The 27,781-nt window shown below is 40.4% G+C and overlaps 2 protein-coding genes across 2 annotated transcripts in view; one reads left to right on the forward strand and one right to left on the reverse strand.

The window, feature by feature from the left end:
• Positions 1–408: 408 nt before the first annotated feature.
• On the reverse strand, positions 409–25,909 carry hspbap1 (hspb associated protein 1). Its single transcript, XM_034694765.1, has 8 exons — positions 25,726–25,909; positions 22,823–23,036; positions 20,583–20,767; positions 11,311–11,447; positions 7,914–8,085; positions 3,923–4,006; positions 3,526–3,636; positions 409–1,319 (listed from the first exon to the last, which is right to left on the reverse strand). Exons 2-8 carry the CDS (start codon positions 23,019–23,021, stop codon positions 774–776), a joined length of 1,434 nt encoding a protein of 477 aa, XP_034550656.1. The 5' UTR covers positions 23,022–23,036; positions 25,726–25,909; the 3' UTR covers positions 409–773.
• Positions 25,910–27,781, forward strand: part of slc49a4 (solute carrier family 49 member 4) — a 107,593-nt gene continuing 105,721 nt past the window's right edge. The window contains exon 1 of the mRNA XM_034694766.1: positions 25,910–26,386. Within this exon, the coding sequence (XP_034550657.1) occupies positions 26,092–26,386 (295 nt within the window). The 5' untranslated portion in view covers positions 25,910–26,091. The remainder of the gene's footprint in view (positions 26,387–27,781) is intronic.

Below are 27,781 nucleotides of genomic sequence, written 5' to 3' on the forward strand. Positions count from 1 at the left end.
GTTGAAGCAGTCCAGCTGGCAGAGAAACAAACAGCGGGTCACAGGCTCTTTAGTCCGGTCGCTCCTGATGTGGACAGTTTGAATTCAGTTTTGTCAATTTTAATAACTAAAGTAATTTTATACCACGATGTATCATGTTGGAATATAATTTTTTGTGTGTATTGATACTGTGAAAACCAGAGCATGCGTGTATATAAAGCTTACATTTATGACTCCTGTCCATGTCCGACCTCCTCCTCCTCCTCCTCCTCTCTGGCGTGTGACCACGTGTGGCGGCAGACACTTCTCATTTATTACTTCCTGCTCACAGTTTTCATCCATCACTACAGCATTACAATCAGCCCTCTGCTGCTGTTGAGACAATTTTCATTAGCAGACGACAGGAAAACATTACGCTGAAAACAAATGTTCAAATCTCAGGAATAGTTCCCTGGATTATGTGCTTTATTAGCATACCAAATTGATTTAGTGGAGCATATTTCTTGGTCTGGAAGAACCAAACTGGATTAGTCAGTCTGTGCAGGACAACAAAACAAGGAAGCAATTGATGGCATCGCTCGTCACATAGCGATTAGTTTTAGTTGTGGCTTCACACAGGCCGATCTCAGGAGGAGCGTTACAGATGAGGGGTGAAAGAAAAGAGGTGTTAATCTTTCCTCCTCTCCTTTCTACCAACAACAATGCATTAGCAGGAGATTAGAGGGACGATTTCTTTGTTTGTTTTCACAGCTGTCTCTCACCACAAAGACCAATGATGTTGGAGCTGGTGGATCTTATAGTGAGGATGATGTAGCCGTCCTGTAACTTCCTGTGTGCCTGTCCAGTAAGAGCTTAGTGACTACTGCAATGACATCAGGATGCACCAGGCAGTCTAACAGGTCATTAGTGGTTAATACTGTGTCTGCTGGTGTCTTCACATCTGCACCGTCACATTGTCTGCTCTCGGTTGTATCCGAGCTGTCAGCAGATGTAAGCTCTGTTTTCTGTAATTCCTTTGAACTGTCGGTGACGCCGCCCTCTTGAGATTTCACATCACAGTTCCTTGGTGGTTCAAAGTTCACCCCTCTTGTTTCTGGGGAGTGTTCTTGCTGACAGTGTACAGGGATCAGATGTGGTCCAAAGGGAACCCTGAAGGGCTCAGGTTCTCCTTCTCCATCACAGTGTGTCCTGATTTGTCCTCTGGAGTCCCTCTTGACTGGGCATGTGTCTCTTGAGTCCGGGTTGTGTTTGCTGAGGCGGAGGGTCCTCTGTGTTTGAGCTGAAGCTCTCAGCGCCAGGTTTACAAACTGCATGTTCTCGGTATGGGTCCCTACTCCTTCCTGTTGTATGATAATGAAAAGATGCTGTTACAAAGAGATCACCAAACAGCAACTGCCAGTCAAACAGGCATTTTGAGAATGGGCTGTGAAGGCATTTATTACCAGACATGATACATCTTCATGATAGTTGGGAGGCGCTCACATTAGGCAGCTATGACAGCTATTTATGTACAATGAGAGACTTTTTTAAAGTTATTTTTTGGGCCTTTTTTGCCTTTATTGATAGGACAGCTGAAGAGAGACAGGAAATGGTTGCAGACAAGCGTTGAACCGGCGACCTCTGCAACAAGGACTATAGCCTCTGTGACTATGGCCTCTGTATTTGGGGCACTTAGACCACTAGGCCACCAGTGCCCCACAATGAGAGACTTTTGAGCTTGTTCAAAAATCAAAAGATATTGTATTTGGAGAAAATACAGAAACGTCAAGTTAATCTGAGTTTATTTAAACATGATTTTCTGGGCTTTAGAGCCTTTATCCAGACGATAGGACCTTGAATAGAGCAGGAAACTGGGAGGAGAGTGTGGGGAGTGACATGCAGCAAAGAGCCACAGGTCAGATTGAAACGCCAGACGCCTGCTTCAAGGACTGAAGCCTCTGAACCCAGGGTTAACCTGCTGAGCTAAACTGACACACCAAGTTACTCATATGTTCGAGGGAATTCTGTACCAGTAACTTTCCCTTTTAGTTTTCTATACATCTTTTCAACATTTTGGGGCTTTTTTTTTGCCTTTATTGATAGGACAGCTGAAGAGACAGGAAACATGGGGAGCAGAGAGCGGGGGAAGACATGCAGGAGTCAAATCGGCAACCTCTGCAGACTGCTAGGCCAGCTGCCCCCCTTTTTGTTGTTTTTAAAAGTACAGTGTTTAGTATTTGAAAGCATGCAGCAGAACAGACTTGGTAGAAATTGAATGTAATCTTCAGAAGTAAGTTTAAATTAGTGTTTAATCACCTGAATATAAAAACTATTTTGTTGTAACTCAGAATGAGCCTTTTATATTCACATAGGAGCTGGTCTCCGTCCATGCAGGCCACCATCTTGCACACTAAAATAATTTGTTTTGATTGATGGTAAAAACTTAACAAATGCAGGATCATACTCATCATGCATCACACAAGCTTCTTGTCCCCAAAGGCTACCGTAGCTTCACCGAAAGAAGGGGTGAGCAAGGGAGCATTTCAGTCTAGAATCTGACTCCTAGATATCACTAATATTCCCTTTCCACACTGAACCTTTAAGGGTTAGTTCATGACCAGTTTTCCTCGGCCCGCTGGGCGGCACAGCTGCAGGGAGAGTTATTGGTAGGGCAGAGTGTGGATGACATACTGTACATCATAGACTATGAGATCAGAGCTGCTGTTTGACTTTAAGTCTCTTCATAAGGTGCGAGCGCTCTGCCAGCTGAGCTAAACCAGCACCCCAGTAAATGTTATTTATGTCTCTGTTTACATGTTCATGAGTTGAGTTTAATTTTCCTGAGCTGGCACTAAAGAAGCAGCGTTACAGCTCGTATAGCTGTCAGATCAAGTCGTTTCAACTCTCTGAACTCCTCAACTCTATAAAGTATTCAGATTTGCCTTATTTGAAATGTTTTTTCCACTTGTATTCAGCACCTTATCATCGGTGACCTGTCCAGTAACTCAGTCTGACAGATCAAGCAAGGTGAGGAGGTTTCAAGTCCTTTCTTTGTGAATGCAGTCTCTCTCTCTCTCTACGACCTGTGTTTCTCCACACACAGCACACAACCTCCTGTGCGTGGGAGAAATAAACCCTCTGAGTGGTTTAAGCTGTCTGGCTTTTCCAACTAATTCTGAGTGAATAAGATGTGGGAGGTATGGGGCTTACAAATCTTTCACAAGCACACCAGACTCTCGGCAAGACTGGATGAGCTAAAGCACCAAATCAGCTATACTTCCTGCACTAATGAGGAACAGTGGAGGCCTTATGGGCAACTTTTTGACCACAGTGCGGATGGAGACAGAGATTGTGGTTAAGTATTACAACATAGGAGAATTTCACACTCTCTAGATGCCCATTCTGCATCTACTGTTTCATGTGCTACAACTTATGTGGACACATCTGTCGAGGGATCTTTTTGACCTACAGAAAGGACAAGAAACACGTAACAAAGGGATTTAAATAGTGGTGTAAAACTCAGCAAAGAGCCTCAACATCCCAGAAAACATCACACTAACTCACTACCTCAGTGGGGTTGAGCCAGTCATCAGTGTTGTCATCACTTGGCGTGCTTTTCAGAGCGCAGACCACAGTCTTGGTCACAGCTTCACTCACTCTGGCGATGTGATCCACATCCTGTTCGGGGACAGATAGTCAAGGAATTCGTCAGACAGACGTTACAACAGACCGTGCTGAACATCAGGATGTGACAGAGTGACACAGGGTCAGGGTGGAGTTCTGCTTCTTGTGTCAGTGACCTTGAAGGAAAAACTGGAGAGGGTCCAGCTCCTTGAATAAATATTTGTCCAGCAGTAGGAGGCTTTTGTTCTCACACACAATCATCATAATGAATCTAGTCTTCAACATGAGGTGGAGCTCGTCTGGCTGAATTTTCCTTACATTTGTACAAAGATTTCCTTACCAGCTCAATCCAGGAGTTGACGCTGACAGTGATGGGATCCACAGACTCCACGTAATGCCACCAATGTCTTGGAACATAAAGCACCTGGGTAGATAAAAGTTAAATATGTCTTAGCAGCGTCAATGCATCAGCAGTTTAATAACATCACCTGCACAGTATTTCATACGTTGAAGCCTCTGTGATAAATCTTTAGCAAAGCAGTTTCCATGCTGATCCTCCACTAGGTGGCAGCAAACACCTTCCTCCCCTCAGCCTGTCAGTGGGTCATCCATTCATAAAGTGAGTCTATTAAAGCAGGCGAGTCTTATCGATTCCCTCCCTCCTCACTGGACCTGATTCATTCATGATTCATTGGTCTGACAAGACAAGATGAATGATCTCTGCTCTCACTGGGTGAGCAGAGGTGGAGCCATCCTGGAGGAGATTTACCTGAGGTTCATTATGTGTCAGAGTGTACGGAGGGAAGCTTTCTGCTGGATGTAACCCAGATACAACATCGGCTCTGAAGAGGTTAAGAGCGCGGGGGTAAGACGATACTGAAACACTGGAGGAACTTGTTTTTGTGTTTTGATTTACGATCCTCAAAATCACTGTTTGACTTTTAGTTAAGAGTTTACTTTATCATGAACAATCAACAGTAAACCACTAACGACTCCTGTGATATATCACACATACTTCAATAACCATGTGCAATATTGTAAATTAATCCATAACACAATTTATTATTATAGTCATCTGCTAAAATGTGCACTCTGGCTGAGGCTAATTTAACTTATTCATATCTTTAAAAGTACTTCCTTACCTTTCTTTGTACAGATAGTATTTTTACTTTGTATTTAGAATTTTTTAGATTAGATTTTAGGTTTCTATATTTAATGTCCTTACTGTCCTTACTGTTGTCAAGTACCAGTGTTTCAATCACCACGTCAAATTCCTTGTGTGTGCGAGCTCACTTGGCGATAAAGCTTTCTTGATTCTTGATTCTAGATTATAGGGAACATGGCAGTAGATGATTTAATACTGTGTTTAAACTCCTGACCACTAGATGGCAGGGTTGTACTCAATCTTAAACTATCTGACTCTTCCATTCTGACACTACAAGGTAAATAAGAGAGGAAAACGTGAGTGCATAAAGCTGGTGTCATCACAAAGGACACAGGCACTATAAACAAGCAGAGCCATAAAGTGCGTGACTTGTCACACGGCTCAGGATATGATATACATTGTGATTTGTTTTGATTCCCGCCTCAACATCATGATGTGATTGTATCATCACATTATCGCAGATACACATCCTCAGTGATTTGGACTCTCTGAAAGCTCCAGAAGCACGGAGGAGGTTCAGAGGCGTTTAGAGCCAGAGGACGACTTTATATCAGGAACAGGTCCAGATCTGTGTGTAGTTTGGAACGACTTGTATTTTTGGGCTTAAAGCTGCTGAGAGAAATATTTTGCTGGTTATGAAACAGGCTGGACTTCATAATGATGTCCTCTCAGGACCTGCAGAAACAAACAAGACCACCAGCTGCAAGGTTGATTATCAATATACTAAGTTTTACTGATCCTTACCACTGCAGACAGGCTCTGCCTCTGTATGTGGGGCGCTTAGACCGGTAGGCCACCAGCGCCCCAATTCATGGTGTCTTTTAAAGGCTTATAAATATATTTATGACACAATAATATAATAAAAACGTCAAACTACAACTGCTCTGTCCACAGAGGATGCCAACACTGACCAAAAAGAGGTTCCTCACAGGCTGAAACTAAGAGCTAAGACCTGATGCTTTTGAAAGCTCTGAAAGTGGAATCACCTTTCTGTGTTTCCTTTTTTTCCTCCAATCACTGTCCCTAAAGGTCGACTATTAACGTCACTGCTCAAAATCCCAACTGGTCTATTCACCAGTGGCATCAAAAACTCTCAAAGTCCCCTTAACACTAAAACTGAAGTAAAAGACAGGAGCTGCTTGTTCCTGGGAAACAGCAGAGTTATGTTGTCTCGCTCTGTTTGGTTTATCACCCACCAGCTGTGTAACCACCCTCATTTTTCTCTCGATAAAATAAGTAAACCTCCAGCAGCATCAGCTGTGACCCTGACCTGCACGCACTTTACCTGCCTTCAGAGTTTCTTGACAGCTGGGTTTGGTTTTGCTGATAAGAGCGTATTTAGAGCGCTTCAGGAGTTCAGGCGCAAACAGATAGTGAAAAGAGACAGATGGTTAATTGCTCTGTCACTGTTTTGACTCCTGCAAAACGAAACAATGCAGCTGGAATCTAAAACAAGGCGAAGTAGGATGAGGAGGAAGATTTTTACCAAAATTCAGGAAACTCTTTTGAAAGCAGGCGAGGAGATGTCTGGAAATTAGGGCACTATCGCACCGAGTGTGACTGTAGAATACCTCAATCATACCTCCTCACACTCTGACTCCACTTCCTCTACAGCAGAGCAGACGACAGCAGCTGTCAGATGATCTGCCGGCCTAGACTTGACCCTGCTCCCTTTCCTCCTGACAAGACATCAAGAGTGATGACGCAAGGGACTCTAATGTGACTTACCTTACGCTTCCTTCAACATAAAAGCTTCAGCCTGTTGAAGGTGATGCACCATAAACACGAAGGCCGGATTTTAATTGGAACACAAGTCATGAGCGTTGCCTTGCTTTGCACTTTTATGGAGGACATAAGAGCGAATAAATCTCCTCCTGTTGAGTTTACCTTTACATGTTCAGAGCTCAAGGACCAATCAAGTGATATTTTATGGTTACAGCTTCAGTGTTACGAGCTGCTCAACATAACGAAACGCTAAAGTGCTGCATATATTAAACTTCATCTGATCACATGTGGTGGTTTTCTGGAGCCAGGTAAACACAAATGTTTGTTTCTGAAAGTAAATTAAAAACTTACTTTTTTAATCTGGATTTTAACTTTGGAGTCATTTTCTTTTAGCCCTGGATTGCATTATAACCACTATGAACATTGTTTTAACATCATTTTTATTCATTTTATTTTATTCTATCTTATTATATTATCTTTTTTTAATATTATTTTATTTTTTGGTATTTATCTGATTTTATTTGTATTGATTTTATTGTAATGATTTTAATTCATTTTTCTGACACTTCTCATATTCTATTTTATTGATTTGATTGTTATTATTTAACTTTTCAAGTATTTTATTTCACTTTCTTTTCAACTTTTTCCTATTTCTATTGTTTTCTGTCTCTCTGTTCTTTTGTGAAGCACTTTGGGCTGCATGCTTCAATGTAACAAAGGTGCTATATAAATAAAAATGAGTTGAGTTGAGTCACAACTGAAATAGTATCAGATGCGTCTATGTGGGAAACATTTAATGCCAAAAGACTGTCTAACTGAAAAATAAAAGTACAGGAGATTTTCTTTTTACAAAAAAAAATCTAAAAGCTGACTTAAAGCTCCTGTGAGAAACTTTGTTTGAGGTGATTTTGGCGCCCCCTGTGGACAAAGTTATACTTATCTTCTCCTGCAAGTTCTCCTACAGGTTATCACATGTTCTACAAAAAAAAAAGGCTTTTTTAACAGTCACTCATCATGAATATTTGCTGTGGAGAATTCAAAAATAGATTTTCCTCACTGTGCTGTAAGTTGCCACGTCCGACACCTTCCCTCTCTCAGTTGTTATATGCATTAAAAATCATGATATGGAAGTGATGGAGTCTTTTCGCTAATGGTCTAGTTTCCTTTTAGGTTTTAACGAGGCATCACTGTTCATGTCATTCTGTTTCATTACCATTTAAGGTGCTTTTATATTCTTTTGGGTTGCAGATATGAAAACCAAGCCATTATTATTTAAAAGTAGTTGTGATATTATAATCTGGGCTAAATCCACAGGGGTCGCCAAAATCAATACAATCAAATGAGGCATATGAGGATGTAACTGATCAAATGTGGGTACAAAATAAATCTATTTAATGCTTTAAATGTTTTTATTGCACTGTGCTGTGTGAAGAATCCTCACCTGCCCCGGCTGCAGAGTAACAACGTGCGCCCTGGCTCTCTGAAAAGCATGGAACTTCCTCAGGTCTGGATGGAGAACATCCACCTGGCTGAAGATACTGGATTCCTCATACGGGATCCTGGTGGGGTACAGGTGAGCAGAGTCCTCTGGAGGAAAGAGGTGCCAGCGCTTTCTGCACAGAGGAAACATTACAGTTATAAAGGACAGGACTTCAGATGTTAGAGGAAAATAGAAACAAACTAGATTTGCACTCTTTCATTCTGCTTTGTTGTGTTTTATCTTACTTTATTTAATTTAATTTAATTTAATTTAAATTCATTTAATTTTATAAGTATGTCAAATTATGTCTGACCTTTTAAGTCCACTTAAAACTAGTCTGGAAAAAATGTCACTTTTTTTGTGCTTCAACAAGGATTAAGAACCTCTCAGCATTTCATACATTATTTCTTTGATGGTTGGCTCGGATTTTTCCCACTTCCTTGGACAGCTTTTTATCTCAATGCTAAAATCCTCTTTAGTGCTTTATCATCTGAGGAATCCCCCATTAACACCTTTATTGCTTTCTGTTCATCTAACCCACCATTGTTGCGAAAGTAGTCATATCAATCGCCGCTGATGTACTTTCACAGGTTAGTTGTAGCAGCTGAATTTCATTTAACTTGAGATCAATACCAAATAAGAAGAGTCGGAGAGCCAATACAAAGATTCAGATAAGAGTGCTGCTCTCTAAGAGAACACTGGGTTGAGACACGATTCAAAGAGACCTTTTCCCTCTTGTTTTCTGACTCACTGTGCTTCACAGAGCGCCTCACACTCTGTCTCCATTTCCCTGCAGCTTTGGCGAGCTCTGCCTCAAATTAACTTTCTGTGAGAGGGCAGAGGACAGATCAGAGTCTGTGTGAGCAGCTACAGTACTCTGCACTGTTCCTGTTGCAGAAGAGTCGGGTGGTTAACAGGCAGAAAACTTTACCAAGCAACAGCTGTGTGGAGCCCTGAGGCTTCTTTATGTTTGGTTACAACTACTCTACACTAAATGCACAAAGCCCTTATCACAGGTATGTCAGGGCACAGTTACACTCCACTTTACACCTCACACTCTCTCTTTATGCCGTCTCTCTGCCGGCCAAATTAACATTAAAGTTAACTGTTAACCTCAGGCTTACCGACACAAAACTCCTGACCATTATCACTGAGATGAGAACTACATTATGTTGAATTACCTGTGCAGCAAAAAACAGTATTATTCCACCTGCACTTCAAATAATCAATGTAGGCATATATACTGTATATATTTTATTACAACACAAACTAAATGTTTTATGCAAATTGGGGAGTGTTCATTAGTGTTCAGCATGGGTCACTTTACAGCAGACATGGAAATAAGATAAGAAACTAAGAGAATAAGAAACCTCTCTCTCTTTTTTCTTTTTAAAGTTACACCGTTGGATGTTTTTGCCTTTATTGGATAATAAAACTGAAGATAGACAGGAAATGTTGGGAGCAGAGAGCGGGGGAAGTAATGCAGCAAATGGTAGAGGCCGGGAGTTGAGCCTGTGACCGCTGCATCAAGGACTATGGCCTATGTACATGGGGCAGGCTCTTAGATTGCTAGGCCAAAAGCGCCCCAAAACTTCTCTTTCTTAAAGGAAATGTCAAGTCTAGTGACGAGTCGGTAGCGAACGACTCAGCTGTAGTGCCAATTCTTGTATTTGAACCATAGACTGTATAAATAACAGACGTAGCATCCGTGACGTCACCCATCTGTTTCTGAAGCGCTGTTTTGAAGCCAATCTTTGGTGGGAGACATATTGGAAATGCTGAAGTCAACCTAAATGCTGTCGAGCTAGTGTGAGGTAAAGAGGCGTGCTTTGAGCCTCCTCAATAACAGCTACAGTGTTCCCGCCTGTTAATCAAGTCAGCTGTGCCTCTCGTAATGGAAAACTCGTAATCTTAATACCTTCAAATTTGCCGCGTTATGAAAAAATTCCATTCCCGTACAGAGAAATGAGCTATCCAGACTACACTTGTTTTTTGAAAACGACATGTTTATTTCTGCTGTAAAGATCGGCTTTTTTGAATTGGTGTGTATGTGGTTTCCGGTACTTCCGGAGCCAGCCTCAAGCGGACGCTCCTGCCGAACTGCAGTTTTTAGCACTTACGCATTGGCTTAAATTCTCACGGCTGGAGGTTGCCACTTGATTTGAATGATATGAGCCGGATCCAGGGGTGCAGCTCGCTCAGCTGGAGGTGAAGCTTCCACAAAAACTCTTCCTCCTGGTGGCTGGCTGCAGTACAGGTCAAAAACTCTGTCTCCCCAATTCATTTGAATGAGGCTGCAGTCAAACTTTAAAAAATAAATACACATCGTACGAATGTTTCTCACATCCGTATGCTGTGGTGATATGTAGTTAGTATTTGACTCTTTTGTATTCAAGGCCTCTTTTTTCTGAAAAGTTTCTTTTTCGTTAGTTATTCACTGTCATATTCACTCTGATTACACCTCTTCACTGCACTGTATTTGATCCTGTTCATTTTATTTGTATCTTAATTGCACTGTATCATGCCTTGTTGATTTTATCAGCTTAATTTTTAAGTTGTTTTAAACTCTGCCCTGTACAGTGACCTTGAGTGCTAAGAAAGGCGCCTTTATAAATAAAATGCTTTATTATTGTTATTATTATTAGAGGTTAAAAAACAGCGTTTTACTTCCGGGTTCACTTTGATTAACAGCTGCCGTAGAGGGAAACTCCATAGGATCTTGTGACCTTTTTATTTACAGTCTATGGCCGGATCCCGTTCGAGAGTTGGATTCCTTTCTACCTCTTTCTGTTTTTATTTAATACTTGACAGAGTAAAGGGACAATATTCCCTCCCTGACTGAACGCTGTGTCAAAGTGTGTGACCAATCAGATGCAGGGGAAGGAGCGATGGCAGTGTTCAGAGCACAGATAGAGAAGAGTGAAGTGTGCACAGCAGCTGAGGAGATGATTGAGAACTGCAATAGGAGCAGTAGCAGGCCGTTCATGTTGATATTAGAGTAGACTTATTACACTGTGTTTAGTGTTTGATGTGGAACAATAAAGGTGCTGAACCGGACGGTGCTTAATGATACTAATATATTCATGTTTTCATACCAAACAACTTGTAAAACAGTTGTTGTTCTGGGAATGATAAGGTGTGTTATAATTACAATGAAGAATGTAAGTAAACTACTATAATGAAAGAAAAAAAAGCTACTCTGATGAGACATTTTGGAGCCCTCTTACTGCTGAGCTGAGTCACATGATCTGGATCACTAAAAAGAGTCAGAGTTCCCATCACTAGCCAGAACTACTGACTTATAATCTGGTTACCTGAGTGTATAAAATCTGCCATCATATGCCATCCTGCTTCTTACCGTCCTTGTACCTGCAGCACCAGGTTACATCCATAAGAGTCCAGGTGGCATGGTGTGTTGGCCCCCTCTGTCCCGATCCATAAGGTGCTCTCTCTCCCATTGCGCCCCTCAAAACCAAACTCAGACCACTTTATATCCTGCAACACAATCACAACCACACCCAGATGACAAATATAAATCAAAGATGACACAAAAATAGAAATTACAGCCTTTTTTTAAAAATTAAAAGTCTCATTGTACACGATAATGACAGGACACGCGCCCACGGCTCACATTTTAGGAACTGTCACATCTAATAGAAGTAACCCCACCTCATCAGCTGCTCTGACAGGGCCTATTATAGGTGCCAAATGAAGGCCTTTGTGTAGGACAACCAGGCTACAGTATTTGTAATCTGTCATGGAAAACTGGTCCGTCAATCATGTCCTGTCAGAGCACAAAAGGTGTAGCAATCAGACGGGCATCCTGAATAATGAAGTCATTACCATATATGCAGGCAGCTGTAAATGACACAGTGGTCAATCCAGCCTGGAGGCAGCCTTTATTCCCAGCATCATTTATCCTGTAAAAAGCTCATGTCTGCCTGTCTCAAAGGCATGAATGTCAGTGGCTAATAACTGCAGGTGGATGCCCAATAAAAACGCATCACGGAGATAAAAATGAAATGAATAGGAGGCTGTTCCTTGAGAAAGGATGGCACTTTGAAGTCTTTACCTATTGGAGGGCAAAAAAAGCTGCTAATATTAAGAAGTAATGGACAATAAGCTTTACATTTTAATTGAAAATGTCAAAACATGGGAGAGAATTAAAAAATGAATGATGATTTCTTTTAAACGGCACATAAAGGGGAATGTTTGCATCTTTTAATTGGCTTTTTTCATTTGATGTGTAATTTATTGATAAGCTAAAGCTCCAACAATAACCTAAACTTCAAGACTTAAAGAAAGCAGCCTCTGAATGCGTTCATTATTGCACTGAAAAGAATGTGGTGTTTATACCTTTATCTTGAATTTGTCTTTCCGATGGTAAGTTCAATCATCAATCAAGCAATCAGACTTTATTTGTAAAGCACTTTTCATACAATGACATTGTAACACAAAGTGCTGTACATAAAAAATAATTAAAATAGAATAAATTAAAAATATACAAAAAATAAAAGACCCCCCCCCATCCTAAAACTGTTATAAGAATAAAACTCAGTTAAAAGCGAGACTAAAAAAGGTAGGTCTTCAGTGTGCTTTTAAAAAAGTGTATGCTCTGTGCAGCCCTCAGATCTTCAGGTAGGGTGTTCCACAGGTGTGGGCCATGAAAGCTACCTCACCAAGGGTCTTTGTTCTAACTTTTGGTACCATTAAAAGTCCACTACCCGAAGATCAATCAAGTATACATGACCAGTTTTACCTTTGCGGCACAGAGCTTATGAAGCAGGAACAGAAAAGTCTGGCAGCTGGGTTTTCCTTGTCTGGAATGTACGCTATGACACGGTGGCAGTATTTTATTTTATTTATTTATTCATTTATGTATTGTATTGTATTTTATTTATTTATGTATTGTATTGTATTTATTTATTTATTTTATTTATTTATTCATTCATTTATGTATTGTATTGTATTTATTTATTTATTTATTTATGTATGTATGTGTGTATTGTATTGTATTTTATTTATTTATTTATGTATTGTATTTATTTTATTTATTTATTTATTTATGTATTGTATTTTATTTATTTATGTATTGTATTGTATTTTATTTATTTATTTATTTATCTATTTATGTATTGTATTTTATTTATTTATTTATTTATTTATTTATTTATTTATGTATTGTATTTTATTTATTTATTTATGTATGTATGTGTGTATTGTATTGTATTTTATTTATTTATTTATGTATGTATGTGTGTATTGTATTGTATTTTATTTATTTATTTATGTATTGTATTTATTTTATTTATTTATTTATGTATTGTATTTTATTTATTTATGTATTGTATTTTATTTATTTATTTATTTATTTATGTATTGTATTGTATTTTATTTATTTATTTATGTATTGTATTTTATTTATTTATTTATGTATTGTATTGTATTGTATTTATTTATTTATTTATTTATTTATTTATTTATTTATTTATTTATGTATTGTATTTTATTTATTTATTTATGTATTGTATTGTATTGTATTGTATTGTATTGTATTGTATTGTATTTTATTTATGTAATGTAATGTATTGTATTATATTATATATTCTTTCTTCTCTTCTCTTTCTAATGTAAATGTATTTTTATAATCCACTCTTAATGTACTATTTTAAATGTATAATGTGATACGAAGGCAAGATGTGTGATTCGATTTAATTCTCTTCTGTTTGTGGAAAAACATAAATCAATAAAACTCTGTTTAAAAAAAAAAAAAGAAAGTACAGAAAAAAGAAAAACAGAGAGAAACTTTGCCATGCAGTGTTTGCACATTGTTAACTCCAAACCCTTGAATGAGAAGCTGTTTCCAAACTTTTGACTGGTAGTGTGTGTTGTTGCCTAGAAAGCCTGCCTCCACTGCCAAATCAGTAAACACTTGGCCAAGGTCTAATTTGAAAACCTTGGATCCAAATGAGTGGCATAAGGAAAACAATTTCCCATTAAGGTAAAAAGTAACTGGTTAAGCCAATCCAGTATGCATATCATTCACTGCCACCACTGCCCCTGAAACACCCTTTTGCTCTACTTCTGTTCATCCTTCTGATTTATGTTTGTTTCATTCTCTTCCAGAAAAATCTTAATGCACTTCAGAGAACTCTTTAAGCAATACAGCATAAACTTGTGTGTTATACAAAGTCTGAACAGCTATTGGACGTTTGGGATTTGGGGAAAGCTCCTTTCTATTTCAACATAACAATGCCCTCCTGTGCACAAAGCCAGGTCCATAAAGATTTCTCCTAAGTGTTGTGTTAAGAAATGTGACCGGTCAGCACAGAGCACTACATTAACTACATTCACACGATTGGCGAGAAGTGAACTTTGGCTGTTAATAAGACCAACGTCACTAATGCACTTATGTCTCAATCAAAGACTATCAGAGCATAATGTTCAGATTTACATGAGTGTAGTTACACTTTAACTCAAGTTCTATAACCTTACTAGTCACATGCTCCAAATGTCACTCATTACCTTTAACGTGCCGCTTGATTTAAATGCTGACAGCCGCATTGTAAACATAACGCAATGCCTCACATGTTAACTTGATCTAATGTTTATTCAAGCTTTACCTAAGGCTGCTTTAAAGCTGGGGTTGGTAATCAGATTTAGATACACTTTTTGTTATACTGGTTAAAATGATCTTTATGTCCTGATGGCAATCAATACATAATGTGTTCTTTAAAAAGAGGTAAAAAGAGCTGCTATCTACAGCCGGAGTAAACCTGGGAAAACACCAACCAATCAGCCTTTTTTGGGTGCCAAAATTTTAAACCATTCAAATCCCGTCTAGCCGTTCTGCCCGCCTCCTGCGCGTACATTTCCCAGGCGTGCACTCCGAGTCCTCGTCCCCTGCCTCTGCTTCCCCTGACTCTACTGACTGCCCCTCTCGCTCAACCTCGGGCCTGTCCCCTCTGACCCGATGAGGTGCTTTGCTCAGGACTGTAGTCCGGATCAGAGTCTAAAAAGCTCTCACCACGGGGGCTCTGACAAGCAGAAGAATTAATGACATTTACTAAGTCCTACAGAAAATGTATATGTATTGTAGCGTCCGTCTGGACGCTGTAGTGATGACGAGCCGATTCGTGAACACGTTGAGTTTTAATAACCGGTCACTGTCGGCCGTGATCACGCCAACCAACAAAACAACAATCAATGTTTGAAAGAATGATAAACTTTTCCTCTTGTCTCTCCTCTCTCCAGCTCACACTCTCTACACCTCTCCTTAGAGGAGTCATGAGGAAATGCTACATTCAAATTCATGCTGGTTTTCCGAGACTACCAACCCCAGCTTTAAGGTGTCTGTAATCATACACAAAAATTAAGAAGCTTTTCAATACAAATTTCTAGTTTCAACAACATTTTAAAAGCTGATGTTACAAACAGCTGACCCCTTGGCCTAGAAATCTAGATGTTACGTTGATACAGATTACAGAGTTGGTACAGTCTCCTGTATTGCTGAAACTGTAATATTGGGTATCACTGAATGTGCAATTCAGTGTGCCAATCTGATTTTATTATTTATTAGCTCCCACAAATCGTTTCCCCTGATCCAAAAACAGAAGCTGCCGCAGCAAAATATGAATTATGGCTGACACAATCAAGAGAACTGTTTGCGGACTAAAATGAAAAACAACAACTGCCAGCCAAAATATCTGGCATTACTCAAAGCTGGCCAAATGAACCCAAATCCATGTTTTCCAGTAACATTTTTATGTTTTGAATTTTGTGTTAAGATTATTTTAAAAAGTTAAAAACAGACAACAAGTAGTTTCATTTAAAAAGGTTTTCCCTGATCATCTTTGTAGGACACCAGTTCTCAAGTAGGGCAAGATCAGCTGATCTACAAGGAGGTCCAAAACACTGCAGCTGAGCTCTTGAATAAATCATCAAGAAGGTCTCATGTCACACCTGTCCTCAGATTTTTGCATTGGCCTTAGGGATGCACCGATCCTACTTTTCAGGTCCCGATACCGATATTGATACCTGGGCTTTGGTATCTGCTGATACCCATACTAGCCGATCCGATCCTGGCATTGATTTAACAATCTCTATTCCTTAAGGCTGATTTATACTTCTGCGTCGCCCCTACGCAGCAGGGGCTGACGCGGACATGAGCCCCACATACTTGTGCGTCGGTGTGTCCGTGTGTCCGTGTCGCGCAGCAATTCTCCGCCGAAACGCCTGAGGGCAGTGTGCTCTCTCTGATAGCCGGTCTCCTACTTCCGGCCCGCTACGATCTCTGTTTACTTTTCCACAGAGATTCAGAGCGTGTTATGCTAATCTACAGCTGATACATGTTGCTGTTTATCATACAGACATGATTACATGAAGAATAGAGAGGAGGACATGAAATACACGGCTGATGTGTGGCCGATGTCCGGGATCCCGGAAGTGCTGTGAATGCGGGAAAGACAAAGCCGCCGAGCGGACCAATCACAGAGCTTGCGGTCCGCGTCGGCTCTACGCAGAGTTACATTTTGGAGGAGGTGCACGTCAGCTACGTGCGTAGGCCTCTGCGTAGGTACGGGAGCTACGCAGACCTACAGCGTAGGCTACGCCGTCAGTTCGACGCAGAAGTATAAATCAGCCTTTAATGTGAGGGTAGAATCATGTTTCGGCAACTTCAGGCTTTTCTGACTTGATGGTGAACTGTACCTGGGTTCCAAAGGCTAAACCATAGGCTGGAATCCCTTTATTTCAAGGATCCGGAACAATTAATCCAGTAACTTGTCCACTTTTTCACACTTTGAATCCATTAATAGAAGGTTTCTTCCTTCTTTGCAGTCGGCTACAGCTGACGTAAACTTCTTCCTTTGGGCTTACATTGTATTTTTAAGTGCGACTGCCATCCGTCGAAACATTAGCGCTGCACATGTTGCAAGTTTCCGGTGGAGTTGTTAGCAAAAGAAGCATGACATGCTGCTAAACTGCAGAGTCTCTGTAGTCATCCTCTATCATGCTGCAGGCTCCGTTTGGCGCACTCCCGCGCAGATGCAGAGAGCAGAGACGTCCACCCGATCAGTCTCTGACTTTATTACAGGGCGAAAGTATGGAAACTCGCCTTCTCTTCCACTCACTCACAGTCACAGGGATGCGTTCAGGTACCGAAACATGGTACCGTTTGGTTTTACGTGAGTCGGTACTCGGTAGTACCGACGGAATTCGGTCGGTACTTATAAAAGTACCGAATTCGGTACCCATCCCTACCAGTCAGTGTATAAAAGCTAGAATCCAAAAGGAGAAGTAGTCGCTTTTGTTGCGTACTGTTTGACCAGGAAGCAGTTTTAAAGTCTAGAAACCTTTAAGAAAAGTGTGAAAAGAGGAGGTTTATATCTTTAACGTGGAAAGCTGACCTTGAAACAACATCTGTAGTCAGCATAAGCCCAATATTCTGAGAAGGAGTAATCACAGGAAGGGCCTTCATCTGTCCCCGTCTGGCCCCGGGTCATTTAATAAAAGTGCTTTAGTTTGGCAGCCGTGTAAGAACACAGAGTGATGCAAACTGATGGACAAAAATATCCAAATGCAGCTCAGAGAAATCTTAATCCAGTACAGTGTACACTTTTGTTTTGTACAAGGTGTGGACAACTTTGAGTAAGAAATGTGTGGAAAGCTCCTTTCTGTTGCAACATAACAATGCCTTCCTGTGCATGAAGCCAGGTCTACGGGGAATTCTGGTTTCGAGTGAGATAAGGTGACCGGTCAGCTCGGAGCACTGAAATCAACCTTGTTCAACACGTTTGGTGTGAATTCAAATTAAACTGTGAGTAAAACCAACCTCACTAATGGGCTTACATCTTTCTCAAAACCCATCTGTTTTCAGATCTACACATTTTTTGTGGGTTTCTATGAAGCTGCTTCAAGCAGCTTTCAGAAATGTACAAACTCAACTAATTCATACAAAAAACTAAAGTTCTAAAACCTGACTGGTCAAAGGGCCCACATCTGATTTTTAAGCCTCGACTTGTAGCGTGATCCAGATGCTGACAGTCTAACTTCAAACACAACACAATGACTCACGTGTTGGCTCTGATGGGAATCTGCTTGATGTTCTTAAGCTTTATGCAAGGCTGCCATATGTTTCAATAACTTTACTCTGCACAAAAAGTCCGGAGCTCAACGTAATTTCTCGCTGCAATCAAATGTAATCTTCTGAAGTGATAACATGACACACAGTGTGCCTGTGGAACTAGACTTTGTGTTTTTGTTAGAGTTGTGCAGATACAGATAACAGCCTACAATAAACCAATCTGACACACTGAATGCTTTTAGAACGGACAGCGTCACTTCATTTCTGCCCACTGTGAGCTTTGAAGACAAAAGATCGCCTCCATGGTCGCTGACATTCCCACTATTGGGGCCAAAGCATGCCAACAAGATACAGTGGGGCAAAAAAGTATTTAGTCAGCCACTGATTTTGCAAGTTCTCCTACTTAGAAAGATGAGAGAGGTCTGTAATTTTCATCAGAGGTACACTTCAACTATGAGAGACAAAATGAGAAAAAAAATCCAGGAAATCACATTGTAGGATTTTAAAGAATTTATTTGTAAATGATGGTGGAAAATAAGTATTTGGTCACCCACAAACAAGCAAGATTTCTGGCTCTCACAGACCTGTAATTTCTTCTTTAAGAAGCTCTTCTGTCCTCCACTCGTTACCTGTATTAATGGCTCCTGTTTGAACTCATTATCTCTATAAAAGACACCTGTCCACAGCCTCAAACAGTCAGACTCCAAACTCAACCATGGCCAAGACCAAAGAGCTGTCCAAGGACACCAGGAAGAAAATTGTGGACCTGCACCAGGCTGGGAAGAGGGAATCTACAATAGGCAAGCAGGTTGGTGTGAATAAATCAACTGTGGGAGCAATTGTAAGAAAATGGAAGACATACAAGACCATTGATAATCTCCCTCGATCTGGGGCCCAACGCAAGATCTCATCCCGTGGGGTCAAAATGATCATGAGAACGGTGAGCAAAAATCCCAGAACTACACAGAGGGATCTGATGAATGACCTGCAGAGAGCTGGGACCAAAGTAACAAAGGCTACCATCAGTAACACACTACGCCGAGAGGGACTCAAATCCTGCAGCGCCAGGCGTGTCCCCCTGCTTTAGCCAGTACATGTCCAGGCCGGTCTGAAGTTTGCCAGAGAGCATATGGATGATCCAGAAGAGTATTGGGAGATCATCATGTGGTCAGATGAAACCAAAATAGAACTTTTTGGTAAAAACTCAACTCGTCGTGTTTGGAGGAAGAAGAATGCTGAGTTGCATCCCAAGAACACCATGCCTACTGTGAAGCATGGGGGTGGAAACCTCATGCTTTGGGGCTGTTTTTCTGCAAAGGGGACAGGACGACTGATCTGTGTTAAGGGAAGAATGAACGGGGCCATGTATCCTGAGATTTTAAGCCAAAAACTCCTTCCATCAGTGAGAGCATTGAAGATGGAACGTGGCTGGGTCTTCCAGCATGACAATGATCCCAAACACACCGCTCGGGCAACGAAGGAGTGGCTCCGTAAAAAGCATTTCAAGGTCCTGGAGTGGCTCCAGACCTTAACCCCATAGAACATTTGGTTATGTTACAAAGTATTGAGTTGAACTTTTGTTATTGACCAAATACTTATTTTCCACCATAATTTACAAATAAATTCTTTAAAAATCCTACAATGTGATTTCCTGGATTTGTTTTCTCATTTTGTCTCTCATAGTTGAAGTGTACCTCTGATGAAAATTACAGACCTCTCTCATCTTTCTAAGTAGGAGAACTTGCAAAATCAGTGGCTGACTAAATACTTTTTTGCCCCACTGTACCTAGTAAGATGGGCCGTGGGACTGATGTCATACCAGCAACAGTAAACAAATCATACAAGAGATTCAAGGGGTTGATTTGAAGCAGACACTTGTATCTCTGGTTTTAGTGATTGCAACTTTTCTCTAGCTGTTTCTTAGAACGCTGCGGGAGCCTGGATTAGTCAACAGAGCAATCATGATGTCACATCTGCTCTTTTTAAAATTAAATAACTATTAAAACTCAACTTATCCAAAAAATTAACACCTAAGCATAAACCAGCATGACTTGTTCTTACATGTATTTCAACTTTATAGTTTGACCCATGTTCAATCTGAAATAATGGAAAAGGTTGGAGGCAGCCAGTAGGTGGTGCTGTAAATCTCTTGGCTTCATCCTGATACAAACTGACAACGTTCATGTATTAACTTTTTCTGCTTTTTTTATAACAGGACAGCTGAAGAGAGACAGGAAACGTGGGGAGTAGAGAGCTGGGGAAGGCATGCAGCAAATTGTCACAGCCGGGAGTCGAACCGGTGACCCCTGCGACGAGGACTATAGCCTCTGTATGTGGGGCGCTTAGACTGCTTGGCCACCATGCCCCAACAATGTCCATTTTAGTATAAAGTCTATGATCTGACACTGTCCTCTTTCAGCCCCATATTCCAGTTTATTCCAGTATAAAATCTGGTATCTGTAATTAAATAGTCTCATGTTGATGTGTGACCAGAATGCATATAGAGGTCTAGATACCTAAGTGTGTGAATGGGGGAAGCATATTACCTCAAACATGGAAGGCTGATCTTGAAACAACATGGCGATGTATTTGTAGTCAGCATAAGCCCAGTACTCTGATATGGGGTATCCACAGAAGGGCCCTACGTCTGTCCCAGTCTGGCCCCGGGTCCAGGCAAGAAAGTGCTTCAGTCTGGCCTCCACATAGGAACACTGAGTTTCAAACAGAGGGGCTAGAGGAAGAAAATGGAGAGAAAAAGCACAACAAGTAGAGTAATCAGTGAGAAATTGTGATAAAGTTTCAGTAAAGTCGTTTAATTATAACAGAAATAAAATTCACAGACCAGCATCTCAATATGCATCATCACAGAGGCATGAAATGTTGTTTTTACCCCCTTTCATGGGAAATATAAATCACTGTTGTCTTGATTTACTTGCTTTTGTTCTACTAAACAAAGTGTGTCTCTCATTGATTGATGTCATTCATAATCAATCATAAACAATGCCCTCCTGTTAGTCGTTCAGCTGAGAGGATGATTTAGAAATCTAATTAGCTAGCTTTTATCAGAGGACACGCTCAGTTATTCATCACACAGGGAGTCAGAGTGCCAACGGAGGGCAAAACAAAGCTGCTTTAACACTACGAACCCCTTCAGTACTTTGCTCCTGAATATGAAATTCAAACCACATCTTTGTAACTACATTCCATCCTTTCAAACAGTCTGTTTTAGTAAATGTATTCCACAATCCTGCAGAAAATAATTATGTGCTAACAGAAATTTCAAAAGCATAAAAACTCTGTGTATTGGTGTGAATACGAACGCAACAGGAAAGCGTATTATTTCAGCTTGTTGAAATTGACGACTGTAGGAACGTGGTGGCGCCAGAACATTTTGGATTATTGCCTTAGAGTGGAGTGGATAATTTACAAAGTAGTTAAACCACTAACTACTCAATGTTTTTGTGGAAAGACCTTTTCAAATGGCATTGACACGTTTAAAAATGAATCAATTCATTAAAATATTAAAGGAAATGTGCAAAAGGACAAGTGGAAATCCAAGTGCAATAAAATCTTTACTGGTAAGTGACGGCCAAATTCCACCAGATCCGTGTCCGGTACCGGATCTGAAAGGTTTCTATTCTATTCTAGTCAATGTGTTAACTTCCACTGGATCTGCTCCATTTGGTTCCGGCTGCGTCTCTGAGCCAGCAGGTCGGAACGCAACGGATCAGATACGCAAGACTATTTTTGCTGGATGCCGGAGCATGACGCATCAATCTCAACAGAGGAGATGGAGCGGGACAGGAAGTCAGGCACCAAAACAAAATGAAAACATCCGGTTAATTTTCAGAATAAAACAGAATGAAAACAAAATGAGCGGAAGCAGGCCTGGAGTCAACAGGTCAGAGGTTTTCAGAGGACCAGAAAGACAACATGGATGAGGAGAGGAGGAGGAGAATCGTTGATTCAGTGATTGCCGTGGGAAAACCTCAGTCACATGACTTCAGCTGTCCGGCGGTCCTGCTCCCTGCTGCGTTCTGAAAACGCAACCGGTGGGTGTTGAAGTACGAGAGAGCACGGAGCCGGACCGGAGCAGATCAGAGATGGACCGGACACAGATCTGGTGGAAGTCCCATGTTTTTGTCCCCTCATTTTTTGGTTTTGTGGTCTTGAATTGTATTATTTTGTTGTGTAGTATTCTTATACTATATATTTTTTATTCATATTTAATGATCCATCCAATAACGGAGTGCCGCCTGCAAGCTAGTTCAGGCAGACAACTCAAGCTGCAATGATTGATACCGACACGTCATCATCCTCTCTATCAGCTGATCTCAACATCATCTCATTTGGCGGTCTATTTAGGCCGCAAGACTTCCTGTCTCTCCCTCGTCAGTGCTACAGCTGCCCTGCTCCAGTGCTGCGTGCAAAGTTTCAAACCCACCTCCTCCCCCAGCATCCACCTGTAGGCTCCGAGGGGGTTAGTCCTATCTCATTGCTCCTCAAAGTCTGCATATAAGTTATTCTGCAAGGGGTAATGAGGTTTGGAGCCTAGAAGCCGAACACAAATACTGCTTGCTGAATTAATAAACTTCAGCTTAAAATTCTGTGAGTTGTTTGACTGAAATATATCATATCACCAGTTACTTCAGAACGACACGACAAGTGAAAGTGCTACGTTTGTCTCCCAAAGTGGATCTTTTGGAGTCACACAGGTCTGTTTCCTTTTCTGCTTGTTTAATCCAAGTGATTAATCACACAGAACTTCTTCACTCTCTGCTCTTACTCTTTGTCTCGTCGTCTTTTCTCCCAAGTCTGAATCGGACCGGCTTGTCACCGAGGCATTCAGACAGATGCTCTGCAGTCCAGCGGAGACCGGGCCAGCCGCACGTCATGTTCATGAAGACTGCGGGCTGCTGAAGATGATGAAGAATCCTCTGAGTCTCCTCTGGGCTGAAGGGCTTAATGGAGTCAGGAGCAGCCATGGCCTGTAGTTCACACTAATGGAGGATGCAACAGAGAAGAAGAAGATTTGGTAAACTGATAGATAACTGCATCTTATGGCGTGATATTCTACCAGTGCTGATTTACAAGAAGCTGCTCATCCCATTTACTTCTGCACTTTGACTCAATGCTAATTAGATCACAACAAACACTGGTTGGCATGCATGATCAGCCAATGCGAGCTTATTTCATGGTTTTGTTTGCACAAACCACATAATGAACAATACACTGCGGTTCATGAACGCCAAATATACAACCCCAGTTCCTCAAAAAGTTGGACACAGTGTAAAAATGATACTAAAAGCAGAATATTTTTTAAAGCGGTCTCGAGAGCACAGGCGTCAGCCAATGTGGATGATTTCAAAATGCCTTTAATTGGCCTGATTAATCGGCCTGACTGATCAATCATTCTATCTCTAAAAATCCACCTATAACTGGGGGATATTCTGTCTCGTGTTTCTTTCAGGTTTTAGCATCACACATCTTCTTTATTTTAGTGTCTAGTCATCCCTGTCTGATTTAAAATGCATATATTTCTATAAAGCAGTAACACTCTTCAGTTTCAACATTTGCTATGCAGTCGTTCATTGCACCATTTTCATTACATGGAGGATTTCAATGATTTGCAAACCATCAAATCTGTTTGCATCAACATTTCACACAATCTCCCAACTCTTTTCAAACTGGGGTTGTATTTATGTTTGCATATGTTTAGAAATATTGTTGATTTACGGAAGCATTATTTTTCCAACAATGGGGAAAGTTCATATTTCAACTGTGTAATCTCGTTTAGCACACATTTAATCAGATTTGAAGGGATTATAATTGAGAAACTTTGATGTTTAGTGTTTGAATTAAATACGAATTAATGAAACAAAAACTTCATGTAACCTATTTGGCTTCAAACCCTTAAAGCAACCCTGATCAATTAGTGGACCGCGGGCCACATGCGGCCCAAAAGCAACCCTTGAGTGGCCCAAAAGCAACTACAGAGTGATTGTGACTTGGGTCGGACAAGAAAAACATCTTTTACTAACATCCAGTGTGTTTGTTATCGTATCTATTTGTTTTTCTTTTAAATGGTTAACTTTGCCCACTGTCATGGCATTTACAAAGCCAAACCCTGCCACACTGATTCTGGAAAGCACATACAACCATAGTTTAGGTTGGGGGTTCCCAAAGTGTGAGTCGGGACCCCCTGGGGGGTCGCAAGACAAAAATGGAGGGTCTTGACATGTCTCCCAGAATGTTTTTGTATTTTATTTTTTGTTGCCAGTTGACTACTAAGTTTAGGATGAGTGAACAGTTAATTATCAAAAGCTTCAGTAGCAGCAGTTTAATTCATAATGGCACAGGAAACACAGCCACATGCTCATATAGGGTAGGCTCATTTCCTGCAGACCAGCTAAATGAAGCCACATTAAATCACTTTGAGGGACAGTGGGGGTCCTAAGTGTTTGGCACCTATATTTTGGGGGTCGTGGGCTGAAAAGTTCGGGAACCCCTGGTTTAGGTAATGATTGGCCACAAGAGGTTTGATAGGGCTCTTCTGAAGTCCTTCTTTGACTCTGTGGTGGCATCAGCCATCTTCTTTGGAGTAGTCAGCTGGGGAAGCAGCATCTCTGCTGCTGACAGGAAGAAGCTGAACAGACTGGTGAAGAAGGCCAGCTCTGTCCTGGGCTGCCCACTGGACCCTGTGGAGGTGGTGGCTGACAGGAGGATGATAGCAAAGCTATCTTCTCTGATGGACAACACATCACACCCCCTCCAGGAGACCATAACAACACTAAGTAGCTCGTTCAGTGACAGACTTCTTCACCCGCGGTGTCTCACGTAGAGATACCGCAGGTCTTTTCTTTCTGCAGTGGTCAGACTCCATAACCAATAATATATATATATATATATATGTATATATGTGTGTGTGTGTGTGTGTGTGTAAGATATGCTTATTTTTTACCTCTTTAATTTTAATTGCTACTAACTTTTTAATAATTGTTACTTTATAGGCTCTTGTTTGCTTTTATATTTATTTTGCACTGTCTACTCTGTTACTGTGACACTTGAATTTCCCCGTTGTGGGACGAGTAAAGGACTATGTTATCTCTTATCTTATAATTCCTGCTGATTTAGGATGGACACTGGAAACTACATAGCTAGCAAACAGGCTATGTATTTGCCTGTGTATAAAACAAGTAACCCTAACAACGGAGATGGAGTCAAAGCTTCCACTCAAGTGACACAACCACGAAATTAAGCAGGAAGCTGTTCCTCTTACACCACACGTTAGCACTATTTCTTTACACATTTTCAAGCGGTTCAAGGTAACTTGCTTCAATTAATTACTGGAATCCATTATATAAACAATTAAATAACTTCATCTAGCACTCAAAAATACTTTCCCCCAGGTGAACTGTAGAGCAGTTGATCAGTTATTAAGCTAGCTAACGTCATGTGACAGAACCAGTCAAATGCTGTTGTTGTATTTAGTGTTGTAAGTTTGTCCAACATGTGGAACTCAGCTCCACAAACACCCCTTAACCCGCTTTATTCGACAGGATGTGTTTGTAACTATTGTCTAAAATAAGAAGAAAGTTTACTCTGGAAGTATTACTTTAAGGAAAAGCTTACAGTAGCTTGCTAGCTTCGCAAAAAGTGAGGTGTCTTAGGAGAAACCAGGCAACTCACCTTTCACAGCACGTGCAGTTGAGTTGTGGGCGGAAGTAAACAAACCTCACGTGACAGTGAGCGGTGTCTTTTTACACCTGAACCGCCTCTTTATGAAGCTCCTCCATATCGGCTCTGTGTCCGCTAACAAAGCCCCACTCAAGCGAACCAACCGGAAGAGCCAAAATGGCGGTCCAACGGTTACAGTTTCAACAGCGCGAGACTATTTCCGTTTGAGCATGCGCAGTGAAGTTAAGTGACCGAAGCAGAGCCTCTCGGGTGTTATTGTTTGTGTGGCTGACTGACGCTCGATGAGAAGTCCATTTACTGCTCCTGTACACGCGTGGAAACACACATTTTAACAGAACCAGCAAACAGGCAGCTACTATGGGAGCCGGTGGGAGCTCCGAGGCCGAAAGGGAGCCGCTTATTATCCCCGCGAATGGAGAGACACACACTCGGCCAGTTCACAGCAGAGTGTACAGAAGAAGATGGCTGGTTCTGATGCTGTTCTGTCTGCTGGGACTACTGCAAGGGATGGTGTGGAATTTCTGGGGTCCCATCCAGGTCTCGGCGGGTCACGCGTACGGCTTCACCAAGGCTGACATCGCGGTTCTGGTGCTGTGGAGCCCCATGGGGTTTCTTCCCTTTTTCCTGTTTATGTGGCTGATGGATAAAAAAGGTGAGCTGGGTTTTGTTTTTGTTTGGGACACTGTGTCCTATCATCAAGTTCTGGTTTTACCACCTGTACCAAACCTCCTAAAACACCTCTGATGGTTCAATTACGCACGAGCTTGGTGTTTTTAATTGACATCCTACACTTGATGGTGTTATGTTTAAAGTTGGTGGTGACAACTGGGGTTACATGATTGGCTATTTCGTTTCCACGAGATTTTGTGACTTATGTGGAATGTCTAGATATTTTATTTATATATATTTTTATTCAATTTTCATGGATATACATTCATAATAATCAAAGACTGAATGGTGACTGTAGATCAAAATATTCATTGATTTAGAAAGGAACACTCACAATAATAATAATAATAATAATAATGATAATAATAATAATAATAATAATAATAATAATACTTTATTTATATAGCATTTTTCAATGCAAAGTGCTTCACAGTGGGCAATAACAACAAGAAATGAAGCGATAAAAACATGAAATTAAATAAAAGCTTAAAAAACATACAAACTTATAAAACAGTCCCTTAAAATTAGAGCTATAGTTAAATAAAATCCCACTTTAAAAGCTTTCCTGTAAAAATGTGTCTTGAGTAATGACATAAAACACACATATGGTGTTGTGTTTAAAGTTGGTGGTGACAACTGGGGTTACATGATTGGCTATTTCGTTTCCACTAGATTTTGTGACTTATGTAGAATGTCTAGATATTTTCAAATATATTTTTATTGAATTTTCATGGATTTACATTCATAATAATCTGAGACACAATAGTGAATATAGACCAAAATATTCATTGATTTAGAAAGGAACACTCACAATAATAATAATAATAATAATAATAATAATAATGATGATGATGATGATGATGATGATGATAATAATAATACTTTTTTTATGTAGCACTTTTCACTACAAGTAAAAAAGTGCTTCACAGTGGGCAATAAATGCAAGAAAAAGTGCAAATCAAAATGAAGGGATAAAAACATGAAATGAAATAAAAGCTTAAAAAACATACAAACTTATAAAACAGTCCCTTAAAATCAGAGCTAAAATTAAATAAAATCACACAATTAAAGCTTTTCTGTAAAAATGTGTCTTGAGTAATGACATAAAACACACTTATGGTGTTGTTGGAACTTACCAAAACACCACTTATAGATCTTTAACAGAGACCCAAAAAGAAAACAGAAGGTTTGATTTGATTTGATGCCTTTATTTCGAACATGTAAAACAAAAAAATACAACAAAAAAAGCATACAAGTAGAAAAGAAGAAAGAGTTATACAAACATACAAGAAAAAAAAAAGAAACAGTTTTACAAAAGAAACAAAATCAATATTAGCAAGCAATGAAACAATTTACTTTACATGTGTACAATTTATCT

Source organism: Notolabrus celidotus, chromosome 10 (genome assembly GCF_009762535.1).
Source record: "Notolabrus celidotus isolate fNotCel1 chromosome 10, fNotCel1.pri, whole genome shotgun sequence".
NCBI lineage: Eukaryota > Metazoa > Chordata > Actinopteri > Labriformes > Labridae > Notolabrus > Notolabrus celidotus.